Here is a 16,190-nt window from a genome sequence, read left to right as displayed (position 1 = left end):
AAAAAGAATAGTTAGAAACATTTTTGGCTAAAAATCATTTTGTAACAAAAATGGTGAATAAATTTTTGGCTAAAAATCATTTTGTAACAAAAATGGTGAATAAATTTCGGGGTGTCACACATTTTGTAACAAAAATGGTGAATAAATTTCGGGGTGTCACAAATTTTGTAACAAAAATGGTGAATAAATTTCGGGGTGTCACAATTTTTGTAACAAAAATGGTGAATAAATTTCGGGGTGTCACAATATATATATATATATATATATATATATATATATATATATATATATATATATATTAAAATCTAATATGTAAAATCTCTATAAATTTGTAATGTTTTTATGATATTGTTTTTCTATATTTTCTTATGGATTTATTATTATATGTATTATTTTAATTAGATTTATTATAATAGGTATTATTTTTAGGATTTAGAACTTTAGCTTTAAAAAGTTCGGTTAATCTGTTAACCGATTGATTAATCGAAAACAATTTAAATTCGGTTCGATTAACGGTTAAAGTTTTAAAAACTTGGGTTAAAATGGTTCGATTAATAGATTACACACCCCTAGTGTTGATATACAAAACTAAACTAAGAGATATTGTCCCAATACTAAATATAATAATAATAATAATAATAATAATAATAATAATAATAAGTACCCATTTTGGTCCCTCGACTATTAAGTACCCATTTTGGTCCCTCGACTATTGAAAATGACAATTTTGCTCCTCTATATAACAGTTGGTGGATGGAAATTGTAACGGAGGACCAAATTGAGCATAATTTTACAAGTTAGAGGACTAAATTGGGTACTTTTAATTCTATGGGACAAAATCAAGAAATACGCTATAGTCTAGGGACCAAAATGGGTATTAACTCTTTTTTTTATACCCTTTTTCTGACAACTGCTCCATACTCAACAAATTTTGGTATAGTTTTGGAACATAGAAAATATTGGCTATAATCCTCTCTTCTATCTCTCAAAACCTTGTCTCTTTTTTGGCCGCCAGCCTCTGGCCAGATCTGGCCGAAGCTTTGACGGAGCTTCGTGTCGGCGGGTCTTTGGCCGGCGGTCTCCTATTTTCTTTGTTTTTTTTTTTGTTTCATCATAACTTTCACTGTCGATTCAATCACCAACTCTCGAAAGAAGTTGCAGAAGTTTCAAAGTTCAAAGGATTCAACCAGATTTGGATAAAGAGGTGGTTTGATTTTAGTGGATCCCTAAAATAAAGTTTTCAAGAAGAGGTGTAATGTTGTTTTCCTTTTCTTGTGTGTTTTGTATTTGTTTGTGACTTTTCTGTCTGTTTTTCTCGTTTGTGTAACGAGTTTGTTTTCCTCTCGTTTCTTTTGATGAGTTCTTTTCTTCATAAGTGTGAATCATAAAAGTTGGTCATGGCGTATGTGAACCTCATCCTGGGTGACAAAGATGACAATGAAAAAAAGCATATGTAGTTTAGATCGATGGATGTATTGTCAATGAACGTAAGGTTGAAAACAAATACTCAGGTGGTGTGCAAGACTTTCCAACCGAAGTCAGTGTTGACTACAATTTGATCAATCCTTCAATGATATTTAAGAAGCGTTAAGTTCATCCAACGGATTTAGCTTCAAATTTGTGAAACAGTCTGCGAATCAAGTTCTTTGTAGCATTGTTAGGGAAATTGTTTCTATGTCTGACTGTAAGGAATAGTATACCGTTTCATTGATCCTATTTGTAATTGTTTTAGCTTATGATTAAATGAATTAGTTTCTTTATTTAAAAAAAAAAAAAANAAAAATGGTGAATAAATTTCGGGGTGTCACAATATATATATATATATATATATATATATATATATATATATATATATATATATATTAAAATCTAATATGTAAAATCTCTATAAATTTGTAATGTTTTTATGATATTGTTTTTCTATATTTTCTTATGGATTTATTATTATATGTATTATTTTAATTAGATTTATTATAATAGGTATTATTTTTAGGATTTAGAACTTTAGCTTTAAAAAGTTCGGTTAATCTGTTAACCGATTGATTAATCGAAAACAATTTAAATTCGGTTCGATTAACGGTTAAAGTTTTAAAAACTTGGGTTAAAATGGTTCGATTAATAGATTACACACCCCTAGTGTTGATATACAAAACTAAACTAAGAGATATTGTCCCAATACTAAATATAATAATAATAATAATAATAATAATAATAATAATAATAAGTACCCATTTTGGTCCCTCGACTATTAAGTACCCATTTTGGTCCCTCGACTATTGAAAATGACAATTTTGCTCCTCTATATAACAGTTGGTGGATGGAAATTGTAACGGAGGACCAAATTGAGCATAATTTTACAAGTTAGAGGACTAAATTGGGTACTTTTAATTCTATGGGACAAAATCAAGAAATACGCTATAGTCTAGGGACCAAAATGGGTATTAACTCTTTTTTTTATACCCTTTTTCTGACAACTGCTCCATACTCAACAAATTTTGGTATAGTTTTGGAACATAGAAAATATTGGCTATAATCCTCTCTTCTATCTCTCAAAACCTTGTCTCTTTTTTGGCCGCCAGCCTCTGGCCAGATCTGGCCGAAGCTTTGACGGAGCTTCGTGTCGGCGGGTCTTTGGCCGGCGGTCTCCTATTTTCTTTGTTTTTTTTTTTGTTTCATCATAACTTTCACTGTCGATTCAATCACCAACTCTCGAAAGAAGTTGCAGAAGTTTCAAAGTTCAAAGGATTCAACCAGATTTGGATAAAGAGGTGGTTTGATTTTAGTGGATCCCTAAAATAAAGTTTTCAAGAAGAGGTGTAATGTTGTTTTCCTTTTCTTGTGTGTTTTGTATTTGTTTGTGACTTTTCTGTCTGTTTTTCTCGTTTGTGTAACGAGTTTGTTTTCCTCTCGTTTCTTTTGATGAGTTCTTTTCTTCATAAGTGTGAATCATAAAAGTTGGTCATGGCGTATGTGAACCTCATCCTGGGTGACAAAGATGACAATGAAAAAAAGCATATGTAGTTTAGATCGATGGATGTATTGTCAATGAACGTAAGGTTGAAAACAAATACTCAGGTGGTGTGCAAGACTTTCCAACCGAAGTCAGTGTTGACTACAATTTGATCAATCCTTCAATGATATTTAAGAAGCGTTAAGTTCATCCAACGGATTTAGCTTCAAATTTGTGAAACAGTCTGCGAATCAAGTTCTTTGTAGCATTGTTAGGGAAATTGTTTCTATGTCTGACTGTAAGGAATAGTATACCGTTTCATTGATCCTATTTGTAATTGTTTTAGCTTATGATTAAATGAATTAGTTTCTTTATTTAAAAAAAAAAAAAAAGAAGAAGAAAACATTGGATATAAAATTGTGAATACCATCCTTCAATATAATTGAATAGAGATTTTACATTTTTTCAAAATTGGCACTTTTGACTTATTGTCAAATGTCATTTCAAATCAAACTGATTCATATAGTTCGGAAAACAATTCGTTCTTCCCACGCATATGGTTTCTACAACCAATATCCAAGAACCATATGTTTTCATCTGCAGAAAAACTATTACTAGCCAAAAGTTAAGGTTTTAGGTTCAACAGAATTCTCACCAGTCTTTTCAACAATGTTTGCTTGATTTCCACGATTGTCCTCATTATACAAGCAATCTGCAATCTTATGTCTATACTTGCCACAATTGTAGTAATGAAATGGAAATTTACCTTGTTTGGTATTGCCTCCACCTCTTCCTTGGTTGGAGTTACCGCGTCTTCTTCCTTGGTTGGAGTTACCACGTCCTTTTCCACTAGATCCCCCCTCTCCCTCTTCCACGACCTCTACCAGATCCTCCACTTCATTGATTAGAGTCAGTCATGTTAAAGGTGACTTGGCTTCAAAGCTTCTTATGCTAGTGGCTCCGATTTTGACGCAATCCTATCAATATGACTTTCTATCATACCTATCAGCTCTGCAATATCTTCAATAGTGTCTCCAAATAACCTCATCTTATTCACCATATCAATAAGACTCGAGAAATACATATCCATTCCTGTAAATGTCATCTCACATCAATCATACAACATTCTCAACGACTACAACTTTGACTTTTGTGCCTGATCGACTTCTGTGTGACACCTTTAAGACGTCCCAAGCTTCCTTTGTTGTTTCAACACCAATTAACTGTCCAAATATGGAGTAACCAACACCTTGGGGTGGATTTGTCCCAAGACCAGTTGATATCGTCGTATAGCAATTGCATCAGCTCTATCTGGTAGACCGAGATCAACAAAGCTCTACACATTTGAGCTTTCAAATGTTTGAACATCATAATTTGCCAATAATTGTAATCGACCTTCCCATCCAATTTGGGACCGGACCATATGGTAGTGAAATTCGCTGCCATATCTCATTATGAGAAATATCTCAGGGTTGGAAGGTGACATGCTCTAATACCAAATGTAAGATATACGGAGTATTAAAATATAATATATCTAAAATATAATTTGAGAGGAGAAAGAAGAATTAAAATGAAAGGAAGACTAGCTTTACCATATTTATTACTTTTTTTTTTTTTAGTTCTACTGACTCTGTTACAATGTAGTATCTGTTCATAGCTACTTTCTCAACCTACTGAAGCACAAAGAGTCAACAGAAAAAACGAGAATTATTACTTCTTCAATATAAAATGCAGAGTAGTACATGCTATTTATAGTAAAAGAAAAAACTAGAATTATGCCCAATTATTAACCACTAACACATTAACCATTACTCCATTAACAATCACCTCACTCACCCACTTCAAATGCCACTACTCCCCTAACAAAGATTTATTTTATTTTATTTTTTTGAAGACTTGGTTTAATAATGATAATATTATAACAAGAGCTTCTCGCCTGCTCATGGCTTCAACTTCCTCCGATACTCCGATAGTAATAGAAAATACTTGATGTATTCCTAGAAAACATTACTTTCACCATCTGTCTTAATTTATTTTTGTAGAATTTTTTTCTTTTAAAAAAAAAGTTGTAACCCCGCTTTTTAAGCCAATCAATTTCACACCAATATGGCAATATGGAGTAAAAAATAGATTAAAAAGGTAGAACAAGCGTCATTACGTGTTATAGCATAACTAGTTTGATGAAAACAACAACAAAAAAAAAAAAAACAGAACACACTCTATTGCAGCAGTTGTGACATTATCCTAATTTTCTACCTATATTTTGATGTACAAGGTTTATGATTGGTGAAGTTAGTTAGCGAGGCGTGATGGATAACGTAGCATCACTGACAAGATCGCTCCCGAAAACGTTGGATGATGATCCCGTTTGATATTTACCAGTATTAGAAAACGATGATGCCATTATTCCATCAAACCTGTAGTTTGATTTTGGTGTGTCAACTTCTTCTTCTGGCATCATGCCAAGTATGGTCTCCAGCTCCCTCACAACATCATGCATCGACGGCCTTTCGTCCTGCTTCTCACTGCAACACCGCAGCGCCAATGCCACGAATCTTTCTGCACATTCTGAGGGGAAAGAACCCATTCTGCTGTCCACAATGGAGAACACTGTCCCAGATTCATGAACCAAGTTCACCTGCCATTCATGGTTTTATGAAGATTGAATTGTGTTTCGCAGGTGAGGAAATGCACAAGTGGAAACAATTAAGCAGGAGATGTGCACATACCTCGCGAACAATGTTTTTTCCATGCGATATTGGGCGCATGCCTGTCAAGATCTCCAAGAACACAACCCCGAGGCTGTAAACATCGCTTTTGTCTGTCAATTTGCGCGTCAGGAAATACTCAGGATCAACGTAACCCTGCACATCCAAACACAATGTTTCAAGCCAACTAAACTGTTGGGCGGAGGCCGGTGAAGGGCTAAGTCCAACACCTTGGCTCTCGAAAATATGATAGACGACGGTCTATAAGGAAATAAAGTCAATCATTATTGTGTAGACCATACTATCAAATAATGTACATTCAGTATAAAAATAGTGTACATTGTATTCAGGGGATGTACATTATTTTGTACTGAATGTACATTATATTGTATAATGTACATTCAGTACACGAATAATGTATATTTAGTACATTAAAAATGTACTTTTTGTTATGGTCCACACAGCACTATGTGGACCACGGTCCACACAATAATTTGCCAAATAAAGTTGCGCCTTTGTTACTAGCTGTAGCCTTTAACGCAGTGAGAAGCGTTTGATCCTAACAAGTAATATCCGAGCCAAGTCACGGGTGGCTGGTGCATACAAGTGAAAGTTATGATCTCCCTCTACCTTCTTAGTGATTAAGAGAGCTGAAACTTACCGGTGTTCCCTTGACAATGGTCGATACGTGATCGGGTAACATCCCTTCATCATTCAGGACAGGGGCGAGCCGCGACAATCCAAAATCAGCAACTTTAGCTGTGAGTTTAGAGTCTAGGAGAATGTTGCTGGCTTTGATATCTCTGTGGAAAATTGGCGGATGAGCTTCAGTGTGCAGGTATAGGATACCCTTAGCTGCACCTAGCGCTATGCGTAATCTCGCTCCAAACATCAAACTTTGCTTGCATTTGGCTGTAATACATATACGAGATTATAACTTTCGGAACAAATTAAATCATCACTATAATACAGAGCATAAGAAATTACTGTTTCCATACCAGAAAGCCAATCTCGTAGTGTACCATTGGGCATGAACTCATAAACTAGCATCTGCAAATCCACCAAGAAGAGACTCGAAATAAACTTAATGGTACGATACATGAATTTTATGTACAGAAAACTGGAATGGTCGAATAACAAAAGACAAACAATAAAACACGTCTAAGGAGTGAAAGTATAACATAAGAATTATTCGAAGAATTGGAATTAGAGAAATTTCCACTCAGCATACCTGCTCCCCTTCTTCATCGCAGTATCCAACCAGTGAAACTAGATTGCGGTGATGCAACCTTGACAATAATTCTATTTCCGTCAAGAATTCCTTTTGTCCTTGTAAGGATCCTTCTTTTGCTCTCTTGATAGCTACAACTGTTTTGTCAGCTAAATTTCCCTTGTAAACGGTTCCATAACCACCTTCGCCGACTTGAGTTGAGCTATCAAAATCGTTAGTCGCCAATGCCATTTCTTTAAAGCTGAAGCTTTTAACGCCATCAATTTTGATATAGAGCTTTGAGGCTACAGAAGTCGTGTTCATAGTGATTGGGAAGCAGTCGAGAGATATTATAGACAGAAGATAAAACAACTAGATGATCAGAAGACTTACAAAAGCGTTTCCTTGACAGGTCTCTTTGACGTCTAGCATGCCGTCTTATAATCATAATAGTAGTAATAGTTGAAATTATTGCAGCAACAATAGCAGCGGCAGCAATACAAGCTATAAGCACACCCTTCTTCGTACCTTTGCCTTCAGAAGCAAAATTGACTGTGGCAGTAGACAAACCAGTAGGCAAGACAAATACATCAGTAAAATAATATTTAATATCGGGGTAACCCTGACCGAGATGAGTAAGGATACAAACTTGTAACCACAAGGTCACGAGTTTGAATCCCAGCCTTCTTGGTTTGAGCCGGTCAGCTATGGGCAACCTAGGCTGGTTTACCTCCTTGTAGTCCTCTGCCGGCTAGGCTTACAAGACAGGGTTTACCCAGTGCACACCATCGGGTAGTGGCTGCGGGTTTCCCTAGTCACCCAAAAAAAAGAAAATAATATCTAATATGGTCCAAGCCATACAGATATTTGAAAGGGTGTGGTTAGAAATCATGATTCATGAACATTCTACCAGCAAAAGAATGAACACGTGCTTAGACTACTTACGATACGAATATGGCCCAAGAAGAGTGAAGTTAAGGAGTTCATAAGGTCCAAAAAAGTCGGTTCCAGGAAAACCCCAATCAGCAAAGATGTCTCTGATGCGGAGAACCTCGCTTTCATTAAATGTGTGGATGTTACCAACCATAGGGAAAAGCTTCAAATCCATCCTGAGGCGAGGTCCTTCTTCCCAGGAACATGAATCGATGAACAATTGATATGGTTCTAGATGCAGAGCTTGAGTTACATAGAACTCAAATTGATCAAAAAATGGAGTCATGTAAGAAAAGCTAGGACTTTTAAGTCGATATCCAATTCTTAGAGGTGAGGCACAGAAGCATGGGGTAGGTGACGCAGGGACATATTCGTAATTGTTGTCAGTTGGGCAAGCTCCAATAGGACATGTAACATTTGAATTTGTCAAAGGATTATGCTCGTCATTTGCTCCACTTCCAGGTCCACAAAATTGGCCAATGTTTCTCATACTTGCGTTGTTGCAGATGGGATTCCCTTGAAGCCTGGGAATAAGTTGCCAAATTTACTTTTGACACAAATAATTAAATGCAAACTTCAAAAGAACTATTGGATTTGTCCTCTGATACACTACCAAGAAACTGAGCTAGAAAATCCTTGAGTGCTGAGAGGAGTTATAGAAATAAACAGGACCTACATGATTGGGTCACAAGAAATATATTGCATAGGGGGTAAACTTGTAACCACAAGGTAGTTCAAATCCTAGGCTTTTTGGTTTGAGCCGGTCACCTATGGGCAACCTCAGTTGTTATGCCATGGACCCGGGTCCACCTTACAAGGTGGATCCGGGTCTATGTTCACAATTTCATAACTCTATGTTCAACACTATCAAAACTCTATGTTCAACAGTATAACACAATTTTTGAATCTATATAACAAAATTGTTAATATAGAGTTCAAAAGTTGTGAATATTGAGTAATGTAATTTTGTATATTGAGATCTAAAATTGTGAACATGGAGTTCTAAATTTGTGAACATAGGCCTGGGTCCACCTTGCAAAGTGGACCCGGGTCCATAGCATAATTTGCCGGGCAACCTAGGCTAGTTTACTCAGTGCACACCTTCGGGTAGTAACTGCGGGTTTCCCTCGTCACCCCAAAAGAAAAAAAGAAAAAAAAGAAATATACTGCATAAACAATTTGGGACATGCTTCCAAATGGGTTAACGAGGAATGTGGGGAGATTCATTAGTATGGGCATCAATTTTCTCGATTTAGCTCTGATTAAAATTTCATGCTTTATTTATTTATTTCTCTTATGCTCACTTTTCCATGTTTTATAGTGGGAGAAAGAAGAATAGTACCTTAAAGTGACGTTCACTGGAGGATCAAGATCTCCTAGAATGTTTGAAAGCGCATTATTTCGAAGATCACTAAGTCCACAAAATCCATGAACAAAAGAGTTAGTGAGGCATTTCTTTAAATTTAACAATCAAAACACATTGCTTTTACCTTGATACAAAACAGAAGCCTGCTGTACACTAAAGCATAATTATATCAAAGACCAACTTAAAATTTATCTTAAAATCTTACATCTTGAGTCTGGAATTTGTGCTAAAGGAATTGTTTTTCCAAATGTCGGAGGCAAATGAACCACTCAAAAAGTTGTTGTCAAGTGACCTGGAGAGAAGGAAGAAATCAGCTTCAACAACTTAGTACTGGCTGAGCATTACAGAAAGAGAAGTGGTTAAAATTACTATTGAATTCAGTATTCCAAAAGTACGAAGATCAAGATCCTCACAGTCTTTGGAGAGAAGGAAGATTTGAGAAACTCCCAGGGATAGATCCATTGAGACGATTGTTTGACAGAATACTGCATAAGAAATTGGTCGAAAATACAATGAGAAAAGATGTGAGCAAAAAAAATGAAATATCTAATTTCTTGAACTTGAGATTTGACTAATCTGTGAACCAAGGTGCATACATATTTGTCATATTGTTGGAGAGCTTTTCCAACGGTATAGATCCAGAGAAGAGATTCGAGCTGAGATCTCTGTAAATTAATAAGAAAGCAAGAAGCTAGAAGATAATTGGAGCCCATCACACATAGAATCATAAAGAAATAAGCATAGAAGTCGAAGAACATTGAGAGAAATAGAAGAACAAGTACAATGTCAAACTCACAGATAGTATAGGGTTGGAATTCTGCTAAGATCAGGGATGACTCCTTGCAAGCTGCAATTCCTTAGACTCCTGTTAAAACAGAAAAAAGAGGCACAAGATATTTCCATTAGGCAAGTTACACAGGGATATTAAAAAGTTATAGGAATCTAAGCTGATGACTCGTATCAAACATCATGCAATAGCTGCAATAAACATAATTGTGGTGTTTTCTGTACACGTAGAATGGTCAAGGAGCACTTACAACTTGGCTAGTTTTGGCAAGTTTCCATATGAAATTGGAATCTCAGAACCACTGAAATTATTATTATCAAGTTGACTGCGCATGAAAAACCAGAACATCAATAGATAACAAATATTACTGTGAAGCGAATTGCATGCAGCTTCCAGTGAACAAGAAGACCTTCTCATTTGCCGGAAACAGAGGATAATACAATGTAAAATTGTTTTGGAAGAATGGAAGGTCAAACTTCAAGTATAAGGCATGTTTGATAACTGGTTATGATTTAAAAATTAGCATAAATGTCAAAACACAGATGATTTAGAGGCTTATTTTCAGAATGCCAGACATATTTGCCTCACAGGATATTATTAGGATCAAGCGCTTACCACTACGCCAAAAGCTATAGCTCATAGCGAAGACGCAACTTTATTTTGATATATCCACCACCACATTTTCGAGAGGCAGGGTGCTGGACTTGGCCCTTCACTGGCCTCCGCCCAATAATCCCCCTAGCCACCAATTGCTGGACTTAGCCCTTTACTGGCCTCCGCCCAACAGATATGATAATGCATCATGAATAGTATCAAAATGTTTGACTGAGGAGCTCATTTAGCTAACTATGCTGTTAGACAACTAATCGTTAAGATTCTCTCACTTTTCTTTTTAGATACACAAAATTGTTCAAACAAAAGATTTATTTGAAACTTATATACAAGGTACTTACAGTATTCGCAAATCAGAAAGTTCTGACAACTCAGGTGGAAGAGTTCCTGATAGATTATTGTTGTCCAATAGCCTGTCAAACAAAGATAGAAACTAGTATTAAATTGAATGTCAACATATGTGTCTGACCATCTATGTTATTTGTGAAAGAAAGAGAGATAGAGAGAGAGAGAGAGAGAGAGAGAGAGAGAGAGAGAGAGAGATTAACTCACAAGTGAATAAGAGTTGACAAATTGGACAAATCAGGAGGGATTTCACCACTGAGTGAGTTATTGTTGAAGTGGCTGCAGATGTATAAAATTGTCAGACAGATAACAAATAGTTACTTCTGAACTTGTTTTCAGCTCAAAGTAACATTTTGTCGAGGAACACTCACATATGTCTGATACTATTCAAATTTGAAAAGGATTTTGGTATTACTCCAGATATCTGGTTCTCGTCTATCTGAAATCTATTTAGCTTTGGAAGATAGCCAAGCTCATCAGGCAAAGATCCGGACAATTTGTTTCCATTTAGAAGCCTGCACAAAATAACATAGCATTAGGGTCAACATATAAGATGATTCAGGTTGAAGATCAATAATTTTCACAAGCATCAAGTTCCTACTTCTTCCTGAAAAGAGTCTCAAATAATGCAAGTTATTGGATTAACGCCCAAAATTTTTCAAATCCACCGCAATAAAAGAAAAAAATATACTGGCATCCTCTGTCGACAATATAGGCTGTCCACTTTGGGTGCAATTTCGGTGATAACATTTCAGTTATTTGTAAACTGTAAAGTAACATGAGTAGGTGTGCCCTGGCACGGGACCATATGGATACTATTCGCTTCAATTACTCATCTATTAGTATAGATTTTATGCACTAAACGCACTTATAAGGCCAAAACTAGAGAGGATCTTTTGTATGTACTTGGTTGCAGACTGGGGCCCAGGAGAGAGGCTGGATCAAAAAGCACGGACTAAATATATAACAAAGGAATTCAAAATATACGTGTTAGACTTACAGTAGTTTCAAAGATTTGATGTTTCCTATCTCCTTTGGTATACTACCAGCCAATTCATTCCACATGAAATTTCTGCAGAAAATTGGAGAATGCAAAAGCATAAGCAAAACAGATAGAAAAACAATAGGAATCGAATGAAGCTTTTTGGGAAATGGGATATAAACGCGAAATCTGCCTTAATGAACTCACAAAGTTAGAAGATGAGAAAATAATCCCAGCTCCGGTGCTAAATTTCCAGACAGATTCATGTTCATTAGATGACTGCACATCAAAGATGAGGGTGGAGGTGGGCATTACTTTTATTGCAATAGGAGAACATCTCAAGACCCCTCCATCAGAATTAATTGTGACGAAGAATGGCATAATTACCGAACTTGATCAGCAAAAGGTTAAAGAAAAAGCAAATGCACAAGAATGACCTACATCTCCCTGACATGATAGTAGCCATCATCTTTAGCTGCAGGGAAACAAATAACTCCAGTCCAGTTTGACGTGCAAGGATCTCCCTTCTTCCAATTCTTAAGATTCTTCATGCCATCAATCAAACTACCCTTCACTGTTGTCAATGCCGAGACTGCCAAAAGATGAATTTCGGTAAATTCACGGAAGGTAATCATTCAAATCTCAATATAAAATCAATTAAAATAAACTATTAAACTTCCACATGAAACAGTTTTTGAGATATCGTTACATGCTATGTTCTTTTTTAATCCCAATCCTATTAACAAGTGCAAAAAAGCATCTTACTCTGTTCAGTCAATCAATCAAAGACACAACAAATTGACCTTGAATGTGTACACAATTCAATAAGAGACCAAGCAAGATAAATAGCATTAACTAAACTTGAGATTTATGAAAAGAAGCTCAACCTTCAGCAGGGTCAGTAACTTGAGCAACCACAAGCTTCAGAAAGCAAGCAAATGCCACAACAAAAACAAATCCATAAGGCCTTAGTCTTTCCATCTTGAATCCCTAGGAGGCATACAAAATACAAAATAGAAGTCAGATAGCAATCATTACCCAATCCAACTTCTGTAAGTTAACTATGGAATGAACAGCAAATACATAGGAGTATAGGACCTCCTCTCAGGTCAAACAAAGCTTGATTAAGTAGTGTTTCAATTTTTCATTCCCAATCATATTGCTGAGCAACAAAGTTTAAGCTCAATTTTCAAGGGAAAAGAGAAATTCAAACCCATAATCATAGCTCAAAGAGGAAAAAAGGGAGGGGAGAGCATAAAGACACAAAATCAATTATTAAATGATACCCAGAGCAAGATCAAAGCCCCTTCTTTCCAACTAAAATGCACTGAAAAGTCAACATTGGAGCACCGAGTTAAGAACAAATACCTTAAATTAAATAAAGCAAGAGAAGGGAGGAGACTGGAATGAATGGCGATTCTTTCCCAAGTCAATAATTGAAGAAAGCATCTCATGCCAGAGATTGTGAAAAAACACACCCCAAACTCAAAGTCAAAATGAAACCCATCCAGTGGGAGATAAAAGAAAAACATCACAATCAAGAAAATGGCGGTGGACTTTTATACAAAACCCCCCTCCAAAATCATAATCCTCATCTACCTTCCCAACACTACTTTTCTTCACAGTTTGTTCATCCATCCACATACAGTAGTCCAATATGGACAGAGACAGATGGAGAAAGATGCCCAGAGAAAAAAGTAATAATCTTTTGTTGATATTTATGCATTATTATTATTATATTAATTAATTCTTTACTAGTATTTCGGAAAACCATCTTAATTAATCGCTCTGACTAATGGGTCGTCGCAACGACACAGTCGTTGTCGACTTGTAGTGGCGTGTTGCTGCTGCCTGCTGGGATATCGACATCCAGTCATTTCCATATTTGTGTGTTCTGTTTTACTTTTTTTATAAAAAAATTTCTTGGGGTAGCGGAAAGTTCAATATCGTGTCGTAGCGGAAAGAGCTTTGAGAATATTGGTTGATAGGCAGCTAATTGGTTTGTTTATTTTGTAGAAACAGATTTTGCAGATGCTGTCATGCTGACGACTTTGTTCTTCCTCGCGCCTGCTCGCCGGGCGGCGGCCACCAACTCCTGGACTTGTCTGTCTGTGCTCGCAATTTGCCAGCGCAGAGAGTTTAAAACCAACTAACTTTTTAGAGCATCCTTATCAGTGGAGTTTTTTCACAGTTATTGAGGAGGTTTTGTAAGTGTGATTAGGAAAGAGAATATGGGAAGAAGAAAAAAAAGAAAAAGAAAAAGGAAAACAAAATCAAAAGCCTGACTTTTTTTTAAAAAAAAAAAAACTATGAAGTTAAAGCAAATGTGCGACTCGCCCAGCAGCGGGCGCGTCCACACGCGCCCGCTAGGGACGCGAAGTACACCTCACTTTGTTTTTGCAGGAGAAATAAATGCCTTAAAAATAACCCTCACATCAGTTGGAGTTCAAACAATTGAGTTTCTTTACTGACATTATCCTTCAATAAACCATTGATATGGTTGCCCTTATAAAGCATATACCAATTTTTGGTCACACGAATATTACTAAAATGACAGTTTTAGTTTACATGTTTAACTCTTATCAATTTTCATCCACGACAATCGATTTAGTACCAATTTTCATTACGACGATCATCCATCCGTTTAAAACACGTAGAAATATAAAATTTTTAAAGAGTATTTTCATCCTTTTCAACTTAAGATCCCAATTTGGACATTAATAAAAGGATTTAAGCCGTAAGATTGATAACAATTCATAATTTTTCTCCTCATCCTATCTTAATTTGAGGAGGAGAACGGCAAATTTAGATCGATCTTAGGGCTTAAATCCTTTTATTCATGTTCAAATTCGAATCTTAATTTGAAAAGGACGAAGATACTCTCAATAATTTCATATTTCGACATGTCTTAAACAAAGGGGTGATCGACATGATGAATTTTGGCACTAAAACAATAGTCGTGGATAAAAAAAATTGGTACTAAAACAATAGTCGTGGATAAAAAATTAGTATAAATTAAACATGTGGATCAAAATTGTCATTTTGCTAATACTCGTGAAACCAAAATTGGTATTTGCTCAGAATTTAAAACCAACCAACGTTTATAGAGCAAATACTAATTTTGGTCCACGAGTATTAGTAAAATGCCGAGTTAATACTCAAAATGGTCATCGACTATAGTGGTTTTTCTCAATTTCGTCCAAAACGACTTTGGTGACCTAATGTAGTCCCAGACTTTTGTGTTTTCTCCCAATATAGTCCTCCATCTATTAATCTGTCAAGTTGGTGTTAAGTCTATGGACAATTCAGTAATTTACACTATTATAACCATCATATCTAACAAAATCAACAATCACAATTAGACCACATGTCTAGACCTAAAGACTACTCCTCAAATGAATATAAATAAATAAATATAATATATATATATATATACAGTCAAATGAGACAACATCTTCCCGTGAGACACAACGTGAATGCACACAGTTTACTATGCGAATGCACACAATCTAGAGTGTGTGCACTTAGCCCAACATGACTTACATGAGTACACACAGTTTAGTGTGTGCGCATTTGTAAAGGAGACTATGTGCATTCGCGATGTCTCACAGTCTCATGAGAAAATGTTGTCTCATATGAAGTCAACCATATATATATATATATGGGTTCCCTTGCTGTTGATGGTCTCAGGTGCGGTTGTGTAATTAAATTTTAGCCATTGATATTGCCAAAATCAACGTTCAGGATTATAAGTGATTAAAAAAAATGCGGTGGCAATTTGGTCTTTTTGCATTCAAGACAAATTTAAGGTGCATTAATTTCCTTCTTAAGGTGCGTGAATTTCCTTCTTAAGGTGCGTGGGTTTTGTGTGCTTAAGGTGAGTTAGCTGTTGAAACTTAAGGTACATGAATTTCCTTCTTTTAGGGTGTGTGAATTTCCTTCTTAAGGTATGTGGGTTTCCTTCTTAAGGTGCACGATTTTTAAGTTAAGGTGTGTGGTTTGTGTACTTAAGGAGCACCATTTTAAACACTTAGGTGTGTGGTTTGTGTGCTTAAGGTGCGTGGTTTGTGTTCTTAATATTCTTTGTTTGTGTGTTTAAGGTGCGTAATTTGTGTACTTAAGGTGCACTATTTTGATGCTTAAGGTGCGTGGTTTGTTTATTAATTTTTTAAACAATTTCATGAATTCCTTTATGTTATTTGTCATCCTAGGTGCTCATATGAGTGAGAACGTGCGATTTTTTTTATTTTTATTTATTTTTAATTTTCATTGATTTGATCAATGGCTCATATCTAAC

At 35.8% G+C, this 16,190-nt stretch overlaps 1 protein-coding gene across 3 annotated transcripts; it reads right to left on the bottom strand.

Moving 5' to 3' along the window:
- Positions 1-5,057: 5,057 nt before the first annotated feature.
- On the bottom strand, positions 5,058-13,581 carry LOC115999245 (probable LRR receptor-like serine/threonine-protein kinase At1g06840). Of its 3 annotated transcripts, none has more exons than XM_031239083.1 (21): positions 13,180-13,581; positions 12,781-12,883; positions 12,335-12,485; positions 12,101-12,172; positions 11,912-11,983; positions 11,283-11,426; positions 11,119-11,190; positions 10,908-10,979; positions 10,205-10,279; positions 9,964-10,032; positions 9,764-9,832; positions 9,581-9,652; positions 9,373-9,459; positions 9,144-9,212; positions 7,814-8,325; positions 7,262-7,420; positions 6,890-7,173; positions 6,657-6,708; positions 6,320-6,570; positions 5,680-5,814; positions 5,058-5,588 (listed from the first exon to the last, which is right to left on the bottom strand). In XM_031239083.1, the coding sequence occupies exons 1-21, from the start codon at positions 13,423-13,425 to the stop codon at positions 5,247-5,249; spliced, it is 3,108 nt and encodes a 1,035-aa protein (XP_031094943.1). In that variant the 5' UTR covers positions 13,426-13,581; the 3' UTR covers positions 5,058-5,246. The 3 variants fall into 3 exon arrangements, with proteins under 3 accessions (XP_031094943.1, XP_031094944.1, XP_031094945.1); XM_031239084.1 differs by having other exon boundaries at positions 5,247-5,588; positions 13,262-13,578; XM_031239085.1 differs by lacking the exon at positions 13,180-13,581 and adding an exon at positions 12,992-13,112 and having other exon boundaries at positions 5,247-5,588.
- Between the last annotated feature and the right edge of the window lie 2,609 nt (positions 13,582-16,190).

The sequence above is a fragment of the Ipomoea triloba genome, chromosome 12, assembly GCF_003576645.1.
Source record: "Ipomoea triloba cultivar NCNSP0323 chromosome 12, ASM357664v1".
Lineage (NCBI taxonomy): Eukaryota > Viridiplantae > Streptophyta > Magnoliopsida > Solanales > Convolvulaceae > Ipomoea > Ipomoea triloba.
The sequence above is the reverse complement of the archived record's forward strand: the minus strand, read 5'-3'. Positions and strand labels throughout refer to the sequence as shown.

What these genes read in the sequence shown, in the direction of transcription:
- LOC115999245 (XM_031239083.1), bottom strand. Translation starts at nt 13,425, where the DNA reads ATGTTTTTCTTTTATCTCCCACTGGATGGGTTTCATTTTGACTTTGAG. An exon ending in TCCAACAATATGACAAATAT is followed by an intron (nt 9,653 to 9,763) that starts GTATGCACCTTG and finishes TTTCTTATGCAG; the next exon opens with TATTCTGTCAAACAATCGTC. An exon ending in GCGATGAAGAAGGGGAGCAG is followed by an intron (nt 6,709 to 6,889) that starts GTATGCTGAGTG and finishes GTGGATTTGCAG; the next exon opens with ATGCTAGTTTATGAGTTCAT.